The 20,349-nt window shown below is 32.3% G+C and overlaps 1 protein-coding gene across 3 annotated transcripts in view; it reads right to left on the bottom strand.

Annotated features, from left to right (window-relative positions):
• The window catches only part of LOC111043087 (AT-rich binding protein-like), a 67,867-nt gene that overhangs the window by 42,720 nt on the left and 4,798 nt on the right, over nt 1–20,349 (bottom strand). Inside the window, exons 1-2 of one of the 3 annotated variants that reach the window (XM_022327912.1) lie at nt 10,031–10,130; nt 1,259–2,081 (exon numbers count right to left, since the gene is read on the bottom strand). In XM_022327912.1, the coding sequence (XP_022183604.1) occupies nt 1,269–2,048 (780 nt within the window). In that variant the 5' untranslated portion in view covers nt 2,049–2,081; nt 10,031–10,130 and the 3' untranslated portion in view covers nt 1,259–1,268. Of the gene's footprint in view, nt 1–1,258; nt 2,082–3,085; nt 3,249–10,030; nt 10,131–20,349 lie in introns of those variants that run through there. The other 2 variants (XM_022327920.1, XM_022327904.1) reach the window with 2 other exon arrangements.

The following is a 20,349-nucleotide window of genomic DNA, read 5'->3' as shown; positions in this document are numbered from 1 at the left end:
AAAGTAATTATAACTATATATAGTATTATGATAACTGATGTCTGATATCGAAATAATGAACTTCACAAACTTGACTACAAATTTTACATCGTTTTAGTGAACATAACTTGAGGGGTAGAAGGGATGCCTATGACGTGTATAAGAACGTTAACTTTTACGTAGACTTAACGTTATCAAAATGCTATAGCTAGAAAAATAAATAAAGAAATGATTTACTGCCGGGCACTAGCCTTGCAGTAGCTCTTGTAAAATCCACAGCGTGACATTAAGTGAGATTTGATTTTTCTGTTTTAGATTGTTAAAATATACACCAAAAAAGAAAACAGTATGTGAAATTCTTCGAGCAGTGTAAGAAAAACAAAAGACGGGACTAGGTACTTAAGACGACAGTGAAGTAAGTCTTACAAAAGAAAACCATAACTCAAAGTTTTTCTGATATGCACTTGAATTAGTATGCATACAGGTAGTTATTATTAGTAAATACCGATACAAATAAACCCTAAATACAATATTGTGTATTTGTTTATTTATTTTTTTTTTTTTGATTTACACTGCAAAACCAGGCGATCATACAATATTTTTTACGTAGGCGAGGATTGGGAAAACCGAAACGTCGAAATATGTCATGATCTACAACACCTTGCCTATGTTATAATAAAATATATTCATGACCAGAAATATGAGACGACCCACACGTTGCAAATGGTTGATGTGAATATAGGATGTATATGCGCAGTACCGTAATCGAGTGGGCCATTTCCCTATATATAAAAAAAAAGAAAAGTGTATTCCATTTTCCTCAAGAGTTTTTTTTTTACAAGATTTGGGACAATTTTTCTCGAACTATTTTAACTCTGTATAACATATTGTTATTATGTATATCATCAATTCTTTAAAATGTGTTAAAATTCTTTATTTTTTATATTCAATTATATGGCACAACATATTTAATTTGTATTCTTATATTATTTGTATAATATATTTTGATTTAAAGTTATCACATGGTTCTAAGTTATTTTTAAAAAGTGTCCAGATTTTTTTTTGAAGGTATTTCATTTTTAGAGGAAAAATTGCTGAGGCCCCGTTTTCGATTACGAGTGCAAGATTTTTCAAACGGAAGTCGCGTCTAGTATGACATGTATAATTGTGTGCGTGATGTGTGTCAGATATTCAGAAAACTTGGCGACTGTCTGCGCGGATGCGTACAAAATTATACTTTAAATATTATATATATATATATACAATAGTAAGCGCTTACTTTGCCGTCGCTATTGACTAATCCGGAAGTCCAATGACCGGAAGCCGTCGTCGGTCCGTACCGGTTTCCTGTGTCGGGCGTCAGCGACCGGCCGCCTCCGCCGCGGCCTGACCACCGCGGCCGATCGTCTCTTACGCCGGCGGCCCGTGGACGGCGGTGGCGGGGGCGGCGGGGGTCCGAAATTGATGACCGTGCCGGGCGGCGCGTGCTTGACCGGCAGCAATTGAACGTAGTCGCCACGGGCCGAGTGAATGACGCCGGACGCTGCCACAGCGAACGTCTGTAACCGGGCAGAGGCGGGCACGGTTACCAGTCTGGCGGCCAACAGTATGGGCACCAGCACGGCGGCCGCCACCACGCCGCACCCGAGCACCAGCATGGCTATGATGACGACGACGGTGCGCCGGGTACCGGCACCACCACCTCCGCCACTGTCGTCGGCCGTCGCCGAAGAGGAAGACGAGGACGACGATCTGCGGTGATGGTGGTGGTGATGGTGGTGCGGCTGAGGCTGCGGCGCCGAGTCCCTGTTGTGCTGGTGATACCGGTACTGGTAGTGGTGTTGTTGTTGTTTTTGCTGCTGCTGATGTTGTTGTTGTGGTTGGTGGTGATGGTGGTTGTGGTGGTGCAAATGGTTACGGTGGCACGCGGTCGCCGTGCCACAGGGCGGCGGTTCTTCCTCGCCGCTCGACACGGACGGCGAACGGTCGTCTGTCTGCGGCAATATCGTGTACTCGAGCTCAGCCACCAGGTCGCCGGCGCCATGTTGGGCGCGCACCGTCTTGAACATGCGGCGGCGGATCGCACAGACCCACGCCGACACCTATACGAATGGTGCAAAAAACTGGTGATTTTATTTTTTTATTCAAACGGGCTATTGCCCGACAATAATTTGAAATTTAATCAGTGGTGTTTTGGAGTGTATACGAGGTAGACTATATTAATTACGATTTGGTATAGGTACTCGGTAAAAACAGTAAAAGTATACGGTACACATCATATACAAGTATACGATCGTGTACCTTAAAATTTTCATATTGGTCATATTAAGTGCGTATAACAAATACTTATATAATATTTATAGTATATATATATATTAAATGAGGTTAACGTGGAATACCACCTGCGAGCAGTGGCGTAGACAGAACCCCGGTGGCCCTAGGGCCATAAGAGACAGAGAGGAGAATCTTAAAGAAGCCCTCTTCAACACAGAAATTAAATTATGATAAAAATATTGATTGTTAAAGGTCCAAACAGACGACCGGATTTTTACCGTCTTCCGTCCGGTTCACTTTATAAACCAACGTAGTTGGATTGTGGTGAACAGACGACGGCCGTTGTTCGCCGGCCGGTCAGTTCGCGGTTGGCCCAGTTCGCAGTCTCGGCGAAATCCGTTCGTCCGTTTCGACTCTAAATATAGTGCTTCTAGGAACTGACAATATAATGATAAGGAAAAAGATGACGGCGTACGACGTACAAATCACAATATTTTTTTATCAATAGTTTATTGAGCTGAGAAGCATATAATATGATAGTTGCCGCCTTAGAAATAATATTCTTAATAGTTGAAATCACAGAGTACAAGTTATCATAATTTATTTGTCAAGCTCATAGGCATATAAAACAACTATAGATAGCAGCGGACTGCATATTACATTCTCACAGGAACGTTGAAGTCGTGAGGTCATATTATGTCAACAGGACAATGTTTACAAAATAACTCAATAGATAAGAATCTTATTATAAGATACTTACACATATTTATATGGTACATATTATATATTACGAATTTATATTTTATGTATATTATCAATCATTCAATTTTACCCTTTCGGCATATGACTGCTGACTTCAATATCATCCTACGGTCGGCTATCTAGTTATTTTACGTGTTTACATGCACATTACTGTAATTAAAGCAATACAAATATTATAAATACAATTTTAAATTTTCTCTATTAGCTTTCGGCCGAACAACTACTGAGCAATCGCATTTTTTCTCGTAAATTGATTTTTCAGTGAAACCGAATTCATGGAAAAATATCTTTGGATTAGTATAGGTACCAACTATCATTCTTAAACCGTGATACCAACCAAACAAATCCGATTATTATTTTCCGATCTATCATAGTAGTTGTAGCATTGCTAAAATATAACTTATAGTTATAACTTATTTTAAGTTATTTAGCCACGAGTAGTATTATAGTACATTCCGTAAATTATTTTCTGTGGGGATAAACGGGATTACGACATTTGAACTGGTCATCCTGTAAAATTCTGAAAAGTGGGTTGCCCGGTTGATCCATAATTACTCATTGGACACTGAGAACTGTTTTATAGAAAAAACTAACACACAAGTCGTAATAACTATATAATTACTAATGAATATTTGACATTAATTGTTGTTATTTTTAACGCTGAATATTGATATATTATTATCTTATAAAATATACAAATAAAACGACTATTTTAAATAAGTACAATTAATGGATTTAGGATATAAAATAGTTAAGTTATTAAGTTTGAGTTTCAGCAAAATTGATAGATTGATAATTGTTTTTTTGTACGGGATAAAAAAAACTGTACATTCGTTGGAACACTTGGAACGATTAAACTATAAACAAATATAGTACGATTCACCAAACACATTGACCTGTGCATACTATGGTAAGTTTGATTAAGTATTAATTGTATAAAAAAATGTAATAATTTTTAAAAAAAATAACTTTTTAGCTTGGTTTAATAATTCTTTCGGAAACCCTACGTCGCAAAAATTAAAAAAACAAGTAAAATATGTATGTAAATGGCCATCATCAAACATCGGCAGCACCCTAGTTCGAAAAAAAATGTTCGAATTTTTTTTCTCTACGTCTAAATCGCCATTTACACTAACGATCGAACCCAGTTTGGAAGGTCAGATGTCAGAAGACGCATCTTCCCCTTTAAAATGTAAGTAACATATACGACACTTTAACATATCATTTCATTTCCGTCCAATGTAAAATTTAAATTTTCAAAATGTTTTTCGAAATGTTTTTTACAAAAATGAAATTTATCGATGCCGTAAAATGTTTACCTCTAATAATAGACCACAAACCTACAATGGTCAGCTATACCGGAGCTTCAGCAGTAATAATAATAATAATAATAATAATAGTAATAAAAGCTGTACATTCTACACAAGTATAGGTATACGTATAACTCTATTTTCATTTTTAACAACGGAAAATGTTATTTAAAAACAACCACATAAGTTTGGTCGGGTAAAAGTGCGATCTCAATTGAATTTATATGTTTACATGGAACCCACTACCCACGCAACAGTTCGGTTTCAATGGGTACACACTACAAGTCATATGTTTGAGTACACTTTTCTTCGCCTCCTCCGCGGAAATATTTACAGTCGAGATATTTTCGTTATTATTTCTGTTCGCATTATTATTATTATTATTATTATATGATCGTTCAGTAGGTATAATTTTTTCCTCAGTACATATTTAAGTTTTCGCAAATGCTGCTAAACATTTGGCTTTTCTTCGTCCGTTATTTATAAATGGAATATTACAAAAAAATTTCCTGGGGCGCACATCGAGGATCCCCGAGGACCCACCCAGACTTAGGTATGCACTCGTAATACCATGGTACGTGTGGGTATTATATGATACTATATTACTATAATAATAATAATAATAATAATACCATGGGTGGTGGGTTTGTGTGAGCCAAAAAATTCAAGACGAATATCTTTTGGTATTTCAAAAATAGGTAAAAACATCGATAATTTTAATGTACCCATTAGCACTACGTCACGAAACAACATGTCCACACGCAAAATGTTGTGTAAATGTCGTTCGGAAAAAAATAAATTCAAGTTCCTATAATATTATATTATATACTAAAACTACTTAATAACTATTATTATTATAATTTGTTTTAGGCATAATATTAGTACGACCATAACACTGGCATGTATATATAGGCGTTACGACTTGTGACGTAGGTGTCGCATAATTTAGTATTAGCAAGTGGTTGATAATATTATTATATACACTTGGTAAAATTAGACTAAATCACTATCGAGTTTTAGGACAACATAATTTTCCATCGCAGTCCGTGACATGTGTACTAGTAACAATAATTATTATGATATAGTCGTCGCTTATTATTAAACTCGCTGTTAATTAACTTATAATATACACACGCATTTGCATCCATAATGAACTCCAACAGGCAGATCGCGATTTATAAACATGATGTATACTATCACATAGGAAACAATATTTGTCGATTTGTCTATATGTGCTACAGTGGTTATAATGGTGCAGGGGTCGGTGAGTATTTTGTAGGGCGTATATCCACATTTTTTAGTCCATTTTCCCTATTTTCTCGCATATTTTGCAATATTTATTTTTTCCTCGACTCATGGCGTCGAAAAGTATAAACGTTTTGAAAGTATTTTTCTTAAATAATTTAAAGTCTTACTAAACAATTCTTTAAAAAAAAAACATGTCTATTATCAATTTCTGGGTTTTTTCTTTTATAAATGACAGTATAGGTACATAATGAACTCAAATGCTGTGGTTCCAAAGTCTAGTCGGCGACTATTCTGTAATATTATTTTAAGGTGGACGGCTGTACGATATTATTATGAATGTTATTAATTGTTATGAATACTTGTTTAATAAAACACTATGACAAAACCTAACACACTTCAGATATAATATAATATTCAAGGAAAATATAATATGAAAACAATTATTTTTAAAAGATCTCAACACAATATTAAACTTACGCCGTACAATATAAGATGTTACTATGTGTGGAATGTGCCCCACAAACAATGTACCTAATTGTTTACAACACAAATTCATCGTGACACATATAATTTAACAATATATTAATCGTCGTGATAGCGACGACAATGCGCTACTTTCAATTTACACTAATCGCGAGAATTCATTATACATCTATGTACCCACAGTCCACACGTTATATTATAATGGGTATATATATATATAGCGAATACACGATCGGGCAAAAGAACGTAAAGCGTGTGTAATGATATAATAGGCGTGTACTCGTCCTGGTGAAGTGAGAAATGAAGAGGGGGCACGGTGTCCAAATGAACTTTAACCCGACTATATAATATACAGTACCTATACATATATAGGTAGTCGTTTCCAGTGTGGTTTTGTTCGGTTAAAAAAATAATGAAGTTTAAATTTATGGTAACTGGGTTACAAGCGGTTATACACGTGTACGTAGATAATATGTATATTGTATACATATATACATAGGTATATGTGTGTATGTGTATAATATAATATATACATATTACATATTATATAGAGAACACGGAGCGGCCGAGTTAAATTTATGGTTATTCGGCGTTTTGGCGTACACCGAACGCGTGAGTGTGGTATGTACCTATATATACCATAGTCCATAAACTATATACCTACAGCTCCGTGAACTGTTACAATATGATTGCGAACAATGTTATTTTTTTTTCAGTTTTTGTCTCTATCCTCGAGCTTATAACTTTTATTAATATATTATACAAAGTACTATATTACTTTATATACGTATAGTTACGACGTACGCCGCCGCCAGAGGGTCGTTTTATAAACCACTGCTGTGTTGGGCGTGAGAACTCTGGAGCACCTTACCTACCTAAAGGTACCCAAATAGAATTCCAACGGATTTCGGCTGGATACTTACTACTTAGGAACCGACAAACGCACCCACGGTCTCTATAAATATGCGTATACTATGGCAATCGTACTCCGACTTTTGGCTTTCGTTATTCATTTGTCCACCTAAACGGAGTTATTCATTTAACGTACATAAGACACTCATCATTTCAGAAAACTGCACGAATGCTTTTGAAAATATTTTTTATACAATTTCAAGTCATTGTAAAACAACATTTTTGGAAAAAAATTATAATTTTTTAAGTTTTTTTACTCTTTCGAATGAACGCATATTTTTAATTTCATATTCTGAAGCAGAATATTATTATGTTTCTATCTTTAAAAATCAAATTTCGGGCACGTAGGTTTATTAACTATAGGTATTTAAAATTTGCATAAGCGGAGTAGTGGAATAACATTTTTCGTGGTAAATTCTGTACCACTCGATGGAGGTTAGGTTAATAGTGAGAACCCAATATAACTTTAAATAATTATAAACCATAAGCTGCTACTCTTCCAAAATTCAAATTTTATACATCGAAGTACTCCAAAAAATATTTTGCTTCGAAGTAAGGAATTGAAAATGCAGGTTATCATTATAAAAAGAAAACATTTATAATAAATTATTAAAATAATAATATTTGTTTAGAGAAATACTTTTCAGTTTTTAAGAATTTCATAAATTATCTATATTTAAAACGGTCAAGTAATTCTTGGGTTTATAAGAGACGAAAAAAGAAACATTCACTTTTACATAATTAGGTATATAGATTTGTACTTTGTATCAATATTGCCTATATTTAAGTTAAAAACTTTTATTTGCGAGACAAAATTTCCCATAAAGTCAATGTCTAGGTTGTCTTTCAGTATAGTCCGTCGTCAACTTCAGTGACTTTCAAAAGAAACGGTGTGAATATACGTCTCCTCCACTAATATTGTACATACATATATAGGTACCTCTACGTCGTCGTATACGATATTTAAATTTATTACATTAAGGCGTCTCCGCCTTTTGTATTTTCCGCAAATATTTTACGCTTTGCAAACAAATCCAATTTAGAACGTATAATTTTTCAAAACGCATATTATATACGTTGTAGCTATTCGTTCTGTTGCAGGAACAAGCATAACAACAATATAATCTCCCGACGCGAATCCAGAACGTTTTTTATTTTTCTTCTTCGTCCAAGTGCACAACCATTTTTCCGAAGTCTGATAGAAAGGAATATTTAATAATATCATGCACTCGAGTTGGAATATTAATTTGAATTCATTAAAGTTTTTCGATATACCTGCCACCAAATACATGTACAAGGCGCGAGTACCTATATAATATATATATTATAAATACGAAGTGGGTTTATGGTTTTTAATACACTTCCAAACATTCCGTTGGCATCAGAAAAATAATATCCACAACGGTTTTTTTTTTAAATGTTATTTCATTTATGTACCGCGGTCAGCACACAATATGTTTACAGAGTGATTCACCAAGCTTGTTCCTCGGTTTATTCTTCAATAATTCAGTTGTTTGAAATCTAATTTTTAAATATATTTAATTCCATATTTTTAAATTCTCAAGATTGTTTGCACTCCACTAAATAATTTACAGTAAAAAAGAGGTTCTCGTCTTAAAAACAGAAGTTTGTATCGCCACAGGGCACAGAACAAAGAAGTTAAACTTAAGAAGTACACAAAAATTCAAGAATTTTAAAACATAATCTATAGATTTACTTAAAAATTATAAATCAGAATTTAAAATTTAAATGAAAAAATGAGGTGAGCATGATTGCGGTGTACTACCCCGTTTATAAGATATAGGTACCGACGTTACGTTTCCCATACTATTATATACATTTATAACTACATTTAGATCCACAGAACTTCCCACCTATAGATATACTATATACCCAATTTCGCGATTATCGTGTCCCGTAGTCGGATTACTCCGTCAACGCTAATGTTCGAGTTGGTTTTCATGCGATCAGGCAATAATAATAGGCTATTTAGCTGCGTTAAATGCAAAACGTCTCGACAATCGCGTGTCTTGGGCGTATTATACGACAGCTACACTTTTCACCGACAACGAGCGTTGGTTATGACATGACATTTTAGTTATGTAAAACGAGATTCACCATGCATGCCATCTCAAAATTTTAAATATTTAAATATTATACTCAAATGCTTTATTATTTTTGAAAACTCGAGACATGTGCATTTTTGTATTCCGCCTGAGGAGTGTTCCGTGGTGACAAAATTCTGTTTGCCAATTAATGAGAACCGTCCTCTCAAATACCTAAGTGATTTTTTTTCAAAAATTTGTATGGATCAACATGAACACTTAAACGAGTGGTTCAAGTTATTAAACATTATACTATAATAAGAAATACAGATAATATATATTAAAAAAAGCTTGCAGTAGGTATACACTATATACTACACACATATTAACATAAGATATAATATTATGCAGTATTCATTATTTGTTTGTACTCACAAAAGAAGTTAGAAAGGTAAGAAATTTGATAGTATTCCTCACTTTTTAATTAATTCACAAACTACAAAATTTTATAATTTATAATAGGAAAGCTACAGGATACAATTTGTAATAATATTGTGTGAATAATAACTAATAAGTAATAATTAATAAGAGCATGGCTAAACAAATATGAAATTAACTTAATATTTAATTTTAATTTTATGTATACACCATAATATAGCTGGATGCCCGACCATTATCCTGTTTAGTACTTACATAAAATTTAATAAGTAGGAAACTACTAGTTCATATTTTGATTTCGACACATGAAAATTTAAAAAAAAAGAAATATAATACTAAGTAATTCCAAATAAATGTGGTGGTTTTATTTAAATAACAAAAGTTTGTGTTGCCACAGGACACTCCTTAAATAAAATAAAAAATCTCAATCATTCAAAAATATGGTATCTAAGTTTATTTAAAAATTTCAAAAATCAGGTTTTGAATAAATTTATTAGGAAAGAAAAGGGGGTGCTTGATGAATCACGCTGAATAATATTATTATTACCTATTATGATAATTATATTGTTTAGTATTTACCTCTATACGGCAATAACACGACGGAAATATTCCAAACGAAGTGTAATGTGTGATCTAAATCGAACACTCAAAAGGCGTCCAATAACAATATAACATGATGAATAATGATGATGATATTATTGCTGTAAAAGCAAATTTTAACAGTATCTTAATAACATATTATTCGTTCCCCGTTCGAGTGTTTAATATAACTTTTAAAATAAATCATACGTCATCATGAAAATACGAAATTCGCGAGCATTATAATAAGATTCTATCAGTCGGAAAATTGTTGTTTGAACTGTTGACCTACGACCACAGCTATAGATAATTGTATACGGCATAGAATATCCAATTGTTATTGCTGTTTATGTATACATTCGCAATCACGATTATAATAATATAATAATAGTACACACTCGTTTACCGACTGAAGCACGGATAGGGACGACTTTGTGCTTTGCCAAAAAAAGCATTTTTGTTAAACGTCATAATTAGAGCCTGGAATTTTATTCCCTTAGAATAGCTGAAAAGCTAATATTCTCATAAAAAGTTGAAAATATTTTTCCAATATTCTTTAAAAATCATAATAAAATATGCAAAAAATATGTCAATAAGTTTTACTATATTATTTCCATTCAAAACTTTTGCTACGTTTTTCAAAATGATGAAAATGGGTTCTTTCTGTAGAAAATGCTTTCTCCGTGATTTTTTTGTGGAAATTGATCAATTTTTATAATTATTTTATTTCCATTTTCACCAGGTATTTTTTTAAGTTTTATTATATAGTATATAATATTATGTCAATATCATATCACTATTATTGGGCATAAAATTTATATTATTGACGCAACCGCAACACAAAATTCCCTAATATTCTTTATTATACGACATTTTCTTTTATCTTGAAATATTCTCAATTTTGCAAAATAAACTTTTGCCATTAATTTACTTGTTTTGTGATTTTTAAAGATTTCAAGTCTGGCTGCATGGACTCAAAAAAACATATGCAAAAGAATACAATTCCGGCCTGTAGTCATAATATATTTAAATTTATAAGTACGGTGTCAAAACCACAATGAACAATATTTAAAATGTACACCCATACATATTATTTGCAAGTATGTTTTATAGAGTTCGAAGTACGATTTATTTTTAAACGCAGTGCCACATCGCGTTCAGTTTACCGAACTATTTTAATTAATTGTTATTTGTCGATTTGATTAACGATAATAACTATATTATACATCATAATATTATTAAATATTATTTTGTCTATACGGGTACTAAAATATAAATTATGATTGGATGGCGTGTCGTAGATTCGTCATTTCCCCTCGCTTATTATAATCCGGGACAGTCCAAAACAAATGAAACTCAAGGACGAATATTTTTTACAAAGCTGTAAAACCGAACGACATAACGATTTTAATTGGTTTTCCGTTGTTGTGTAATCAACTTTAATCAGTCGCTTTAGAATGAAATGTACTCTACGCAGAACTTGGAGTGTGTATGAATATTTTCGTTTAAATTGAAAATCCTCCCCGTTTCGTGTTCGACCTGCACACATTTTCAATGCATCGTTAACCGAGTTGATCAAGAGATTTACCATTGTGCGGTTTGCTTGCTGTTTATGAACTAAATCGGATATCGCTCATAATATTTAACACGGTGCAAGCGGCAGGCTCGCGAGGATCGTTAAGAAATATCTTCGATTCAAATGTGCGCTCAATAATAAAAACAGTGTAATACTATAATAACATAGTTTGAGGGGAATGAGAGTATTATATTATTTTTAATTAGAAGCATAAAAATATTACCATTATTATTTCTCCGTATATCATATCAATTTAAATAATTAATTATTATTGTTAATTGTTATGTATTCCGAGCGCAGTGAAATTTACGGTGCACTGCTCGCACATATTTCGTTTACGACAAAATCCTTAAACCGTTTCCGGAATCAAACCGAACTCATTTGCGTCCTGCTACAGAGCCGTAATTTGTAGTGAATGGGTCTACACAATATACTATTATGTATAGACGCAAAAGACTCTATACATCGTTATTCATTCGCCGCGCTGCTGTCCGACTTACAAGAGACACCCACACCCGCCCCGGTGGCCCACCCAAACCCGGTATCGGCACTTTTTGATATTGGCACGGTTTCCAAATAAATATTTATATTATTATTATACACAAACAAATACCATAGTTGTATACAATACGAGACCAAAATAATGGCAAATAAATCGCGTTGCACTCGGTTATTTCAATAATGGTTTTGCAGTGCGCGATCATTCGAATTCCACTGTGGCTTATGTCAAGGTGTGGCCAGGGTAGGGGAGGGGAACAGTGGCATTTTCCACCCCTCCCACGAGAGCTTTTTGTTTAACTCTATCGCGAGTGCTATCAAATATATTATAATATACAGCACAACTCGTGCTACAGTCGTCGTAATATATACGCACGCACTATAATATTATTTTTTTCAACTTTAATTGTTTATTACACGTCCTATAAAATAATGTTTATACAATAAGCTTTAGTACTGAACGATGTGGGTTGGATTGATTGGGGTCGCAAACTCGTAACTTTTATATTTTAGTATCAATTAATGTAGTCGGACCCGTCAATTGTTGGAGGGAATCAATGAATGCATATTCCAACTTATTTACTTCATTTTTATACATATATATATATTGGTAATTGGATATAATTTCAAACTTGTATTTTCAGTTAGTTCAGATATCAGTATCATCAAAATATTATCTTCATCTCGAGTTACTATTTTTTATTTTCAACGTCATTTAAATTTATTAGTCAACTTAAAATAAACAAAATATTATGTACATTACATTATTCGACAAACTTTTATAATATTATATTTTTGAATGAATTGCCATCCAAGGAACTCCCACGTGGGTAGCACTAAAATAAAATATAATACAATAAATTTGAACTTAGCGATACGTTGGAATATTGTTTTTTGGTGATGCATGGTTATTCAAATAGTGTAATCATTTTCAGTAATTTATTATTAAGAACATACAATAACACTATATTTTAAGTTTTGACTAAATAAAGCTGTACATTTTATTTTATTTTCTTATTTCTTGTATAGTTGTATGTATCCCACATTCGAGATAATATCAAATACTGCAATACTAGACAACCAATAAATAATTTTACGTAAAATATCATTCAAATAAAGATTTTGACTATACCATTAAACTATTACAGTAATAAAGTGCTAGTTATAATATTACCAAATTGGTTATTTATATACTTCTCAAATTAAAGCTAGGACAGAATATTAAACGAGCTTCTCGGTTAGATAAAAACTGAAAACCAATATATGTACGTTCTTAGCATCGTGGATAGCACTCGCATAATCCAAAATACTATGCACCTACAACCTACTATTACAAACATTTTCCGTAGTCTAATATAAAAGAATAATAAGAATATTTTATTATATAATGCGCTCGAGTTGGAACTAATTCGAAATCGTTAAGGATTTTCTATATACATACACCTGCTGCAGGTGTAAAAATATATAAGTACGAAATAACGGTTTTTAATCCTGGAAGAATCAAATCTCCTAGTTTGTCCGGCTTATATTATATTGTTCAGTATTCTGTTTTCAGTGTTACAAACTCAAATAACATTATTTTGAACATTTTTTTTATTTTATTATCAGTGGCGGGCGTTGATATTAATACAAAATAAAATAATGTATTTGCAACCAATATTTTCAAGGTTGTATTTTTTCATACGATTCAAGTAGTAATCATCAAGTATAAATATTATTGTTATTATATTCGATGTAAAAATATTACCTATATTAACTTTAAATCTTGGGATCGAATTGCGATTATACGCAATTATTATACGCGTGTCGATACAATTAAAAAGAAACTCGACATCTTAAAACTAATAGTGACCCTATACATGTACATATAATATTAAGGTGTATAATGAATACGGATTGATACACCAAGCATGATAATTTTTTTTTTCATTTTTACGTATCTCGTAAATTATTTAACGTATTTATTAAAATAATTTCGAACGAGTAGTTTTCTGAGTTATTAACCTGTAAGTATACAGAGTATTAGACCACGATAATAAGGTTTAGAGGATATGTGTGGGACTAATACGATCATTTTAAGATTAAACCAATTGATACTAAACTTTAGTAAACTTATATTATTTGTAAGACTTGTCCAACTGAGAAAGATTCTTTATAGACAAAAATATATTTTTTAAAAACCAGAATATTTGAATAAACCCATTATCAAAGGAGGATAAATATGTCTGTGCACAGAGTGTGCTTATTGTGAATTTATCGTAGCTGTTTATTATACAATTCGTACTGCATAATATTATTATTATTTCCATGACACTACTAGAGTGGTGTGTTACCGATTTTGCTACTGCGCTTTTGAATAATGTAATATTTTAATTACAGCATAGAACTATTATCCAGAATCTGTATGTACTACGATACAGTGTACTAAGTATATAATATATTTGCAGTAAAACACGGAATATTAATAATTAATTATATTTGTATTATATTGTACGGGTACAAAACAAATGGAGCTCTATAAAAATGATGTGATAGGTTAAGTATTATAGGCGAGTACTGTTGCAAAAATTCCCGGTAAAAAACCATTTTCAATACAACTCGAGGCAGCAAACGAACAAACGCTGGTTTTTCGTATGTTAAACGTTTTATATACGTTTTATATAATTAAAACGAGGGGCTTGGTTATAACAAGTTGCATTGAAGCGCATTTCATCAGTGAATGTTGTTATATAGTATTATATAGACGAGAATGATGATCATCGCCGAAAAGCTTTATGTGCGACGTGCGAGGTTTATGGGTCACTAGGTATAATTTTTTACGAAAAATTCGATTAAAAAATATAATACAACACGTCTGTTTTATCGTATAGGACTTAACTGTATTTTGGTTGATAAATGCCATATCATTATGAGTGATTATTAATAGTATTATGTATATGCATAGTTAGTAAACACTTTCTATTGTAATAAAATAATTATCATTCATTGCAAACAGTATGAATATTTTCGTTATTCAATACATTTTAGACTTTTATAACTTTACCTCTAATATAATATTATAATATTTTAAACTCTGAACTGCAACCGTTCACGGTGAATAGTCACGAATTCGATCAGTGATTTCTGACGTTTTATTACAACTACTCAAAAGTAATTATCACGCGAGGCCGTGCAATTATAATTTTATAAGCTTATTAATATTATTATTATTATCAAATGTTGAAATGACGACTTTAGTTTTAATTGGAATTTGTTCGAGTCACAATATAATATTATAGTATAAAATATAGATTAACATTTTCTGAGAAATACAGCAGCTTAGCAGTATTTCTTCATTCTTAAACTTTATGAAGTTGGTGAAGTTTTAGCTCAAAATATGATATCAATAGGTAAACAACAAGTTTTACTCTTGATCAGTTTTTTCCACGTCGATTTCAAGTTAACTACAACAACACCTCAATGTGGACCGTTTGTATAAACATTTAAAGTTTACGTTTTGACCAAATTGAATATTCGGGTAATACCAATTTCTTCTCAAACTCTATCAATTATTTTGTCGTTATTCAAAAAATATTATTTGTGCGGACTTGAAACGTTCTACCCTATACATAGGTAGGTGTATTAATATGTCAATGTTTTCGATTTTCAACGAAGTTTTCAAAATATTCTTAGCCTACATTTTTCTTTTTAAACTGATTTTAAGCTGTTTACTACACGATCCTACGATATTGACTTTTAATAATTAATAACGATATAATAAAACGTGTTATTAAACAAATTTTTTTTTGATTTCAAAAATTAATTCAACCACCGTGTATATAGTTATATATTGTATATAGTATATATCGTTTCCTATTTTAAAATAAATTGTCAATATATGGTAACAAAAAAATAATTTTAAACAAGAATATTTTCACACAATACAAAACATCAAAAGCCAAAAATTGTACACTGATGCTTCCAAAAGCCAAGACGGTGTCGGAGCTGCAATAATTTGGAATAACGTGGAATTCACGCATAAACTTCCCAACTCCTGCTCAGTATTCACAGCTGAGTCAATTGCCATATTAAAAGCGCTCGAAATAATATCTGATAATCACATACAAGACACTATTATCTTCACCGACTCCCTCGGTTCGATCAAGAATATAAAAAACACATATAATCCTTCAGACATTGGCCTACATAATCAAAATAAAATTTACACCTTACAATACCATAATAACTTCAAAATCAAACTCGTTTGTATCCCTGGACATTCTAACATAAAAGAAAACAAACTCGCTGACCTCGCAGCCAAAAATGCTATCACATCTTCACTATCACCCACACAAATCATTTCCTCCAGTAACATACGAATGCCCATAACAAAGAAATTTCGAAAAGATGGCATCAAAGATGACATCTTATTATATGAAACTAAACCATATCAAACATAACACCGATAATTGGACATTTCCCTTAGAAATTCACAGGCAATTTGAAGTTTAATAACCTGCAGACTAAGAATTGGACACACAAAAATATCCCACAGTTTCCTAATGTCCAAAGAACAACCACCGATGTGCACAACATGTGGTTTTCAAGTCACCATCACAACAAAAACACATACTTATCGAATTCCGAACCTACGACAGTACCCGAACAAGCCACAACATACTCGAATCACTATCAGAAACTCTATGCAATCACCCTCAATCCATTACCAACATCATGCAATTCATCACAGCCGAAAATCTTATTTTCAAAATTTAATGTAACTTATAAATATACAATTTATGTAATTTCTGTAATTTATAATTTTTGCACTGTAAGCCCAATGGCCCATGTTGACGAGGGTATTATTATTAATTTAAAAAAAAAAGTTAATTTTAATTTTCAAGGAATCCCGCAAAACAAATGCTGACAGCCTTAGCCTAACTCGTAGAATTCAACATATTCATTAACACTAATCTCAATGTCGATGCATACAAGAAACATATAATATAGGTAGGGCCGGAAAGGGCACTATAATAATACAGTAGACAGTAGCGAGGACTTTCCCTGTTTTACAATAAATTAAGTATTTTTATCATGTAGTTTGTAGAGGGGCGTGGGTGTGCTCCGTCTCCGATGTCTGCATGTGTAGATATTTTCTGGATTCCGTCGCCTCGCCAAATAATATTCGGATCGGCACCACGAGCAACAGGTGAAATAAATATTTACATACATCCGCCCAAACAGCAATACGTCGAAGCTTCGTAACAGATGGAACTTTCCTGAAATTATCTTGAACGTGTACGTAAACCCGAAAGTCGTAACACCGGACAAAAGGTGACTTCACAGCAGCAACTGCGTGCAGATGACGCAAACTATGATTTCCGGAAAAAACACTAACATTTTGAAGGTAAAAGTATTTTTATTAGTGCGATGAAGGGACAGTATTAAGAGGACATCACACCCGCGCGTATTGTCTCCATCTTACAAACGTACAACATACCAAAAGCTGTTTTGCACGGGATTGAACAACTTGGGCTGTAGTCCAAGCTAAGCAATCAAATGTTCGCAATATAAAGATGAGAATATTTACTGTGCAACGAAGTTTTAAATTTTTCGATATCACAAATACAAGAAAATTGAATCGTGTTTATTGTAATGAATTTTTAAACAATAAGAACTTTTCTTGTATTTGTGATATCGAAAAAATAAAAACGATGTTGCACAGTGAATTTTCTCTTCTTAATAGAATGAGAATTTGGTTGTTTAGCTTGGACTTATAGCCGAGTGGTTTTCTATCCCGCACAAAACAGTTGCCATGTCCTCTTAATGGACTAATGCGGTAACCGGTTTAACATGCTTTGAGTAGAGTTGGATCGTATTATCTGGAATATTATGGAAATATACTATGCGGTAACTCTATAAGGTATTTATTTAGTAGGTAGTTGGTACCCAATCGCTTACTATGATTTCTAACCGTAATATTCAAACAATTTCGGCACCAATTCGTATTCAGAAATCATGGTTCACACGTTGTCACGGCGTGATGTAAGAAGTCACCTTTAGACGTATATAAATGTGGCGTACATCGCGTACTTGATTTTTAACTTACTTGACAATTCGTGTTTATAAATTATAATATGTCATACAAATTTAATTCCACCTTGCCCCAGGCCGTCGTCATAAATAATCTACTAAGTTGTCACCTATAGCATACCGAGCATGGTACGGCCGTTCAGGACCTCTCGAATAGGTGAATAAATAAATTATTATAATATAAATATCTTATGTACCTATTATTAATTTTATAATTAAAATCTTCTTTAAAATAATTAATTATTATAGTGGGAGTTTAGTTATAAGACGCTGATCTATACGCAGGACCGTATTTAACAGAAGGCTGTTTCCCTGGTGGCTTTTTGAAAAAAATGTCCATCGTTTCAATCCTCTCATAATTCCATTCATTAATTTTCTACAGTAAATATTATATTTTTATATTTTATAATTATTTATTACTCACCAGTTACCATAATAACTAACTATATATTATATAATTTTATTATCATTATAGCATTAGCATAAATGCCTTGGCCGTTAAAAAAAAAAAAATAAACACCGAAAGTGATCTAGAAGAACCTTCACTATCAATTATTATGATAATTTAATTAAAGAATATTTTTTAGTCACGATCTTGGTAGAAAATACATTTTTTTTAACCATTCAGGTTTATTATGGAAATGATTTTTTATACCATTTTATTCTTTGCCCCTGGGAGGTAAATTCCTAATATTACGGTCCTGTCTATATGTAGCGGAAACGGTAGACTGTAGGCGCGTTAAATATTTAAAAACATACTGAGACACGTTTAGATTGCAACGTTTGCACTTTTGAATAGGACTGAAACGAATTATTTTACATACATACATACTACCCACACAATTTAAATTTTTTTACCACCGGCAATATTACAATAATCCAGTCAAACCCGGGTGGGTAGGTCCATTATAAACGTTATACTCTCGGTTGTGTGTTTTTTTCGTTCATCGACGATTCGAATGCGTGTATTTTTTCCTCCACGTGCGTTTCGTCAAATTTATCTACCACACAACTAAATATCAAACTCCTCAGTACATTTATAACCACGTGCACATTGTATACGTATCTGCGTGTTACGATATTTTTGTAATATAGGCTAGTGTGAGCTACGCACCCGCAGTGGTTGAAATCCGTCAATTTTCAATGCAATATAAATATTTAACATAATATATTTAGATAGGTATAGGTATACACTATACAAAGTGATTCATCGTTCATGCACCTCACCCCCGTTTTTCATTTACTAAGTACATTTTTTGAAATAATGATTTCAGAAATCGTTATTTACACAATATATTATGAAGATATACTATGTGCACAGCAGGTGCCTCTATATTATTATTTAATATTTATTGTGAAACGTTTACTGGGCCGCGTTAACAACGAATATGATATATTATTATTATGCAGGTAAAGGTATAATATAATGTGCACCCCTTGTCCCCTTCTAAAATTCAAGTGGGTACAAGTTCACCCCTTTGCACTCCTAAAAGTACGCTTTTGAATAATAAACTATACTATATCTAATACATTCATGTTATACACTTATATATAATAATATTATAACATTATCCTGTGGTGACCTATTGTGTTATTGCAATATTTTTAAATTGCGTGATTGCGCACACATTATAATATTATAATAAAATATAATGATATATGGGTGGCACGTCTATTTGTCTTTTATTTATGTACACAATTTTCTGTTTTGTTTTCCGTGGTTTATACAATATAATTTTTCGTATGTACATTCGTTTCGAATAAATTATTATTATTACAATATATACTGCGCTTCGTATATGGAAGTAAAAAGTTTTGAGTAATAAGCCAACCTCAATAACCTAATATATTAGAACTAGTACATGTTAATGTTATATATTTATATTGTATTATATATTATGTTCGGTCGACATATTTCATTTGTATTCTTTAACGAAAGTTAACCGTAAATAACGAAGAAAAGTGCTGTTGTGTAAACGCTTTAAACTCAAACTAATTTATATTTACATTAATTACAGCAGGCTTGCGCCCCGCGGGTTACGACGAAAATATTAATATTCAAAATAATACAACTTTGTTATGTTCGCAGCTGTATCTTAAGAAAATTTTATTGGACAATATTATTATAAATGTATTTCATCTTAAAACTATACTATTTTGGGTATAATATTAA

The sequence above is a fragment of the Myzus persicae genome, unplaced genomic scaffold (assembly GCF_001856785.1).
Source record: "Myzus persicae strain clone G006 unplaced genomic scaffold, MPER_G0061.0, whole genome shotgun sequence".
NCBI lineage: Eukaryota > Metazoa > Arthropoda > Insecta > Hemiptera > Aphididae > Myzus > Myzus persicae.
Note: the sequence above shows the minus strand (reverse complement) of the source record. Positions and strands in the feature narration are given on the sequence as shown.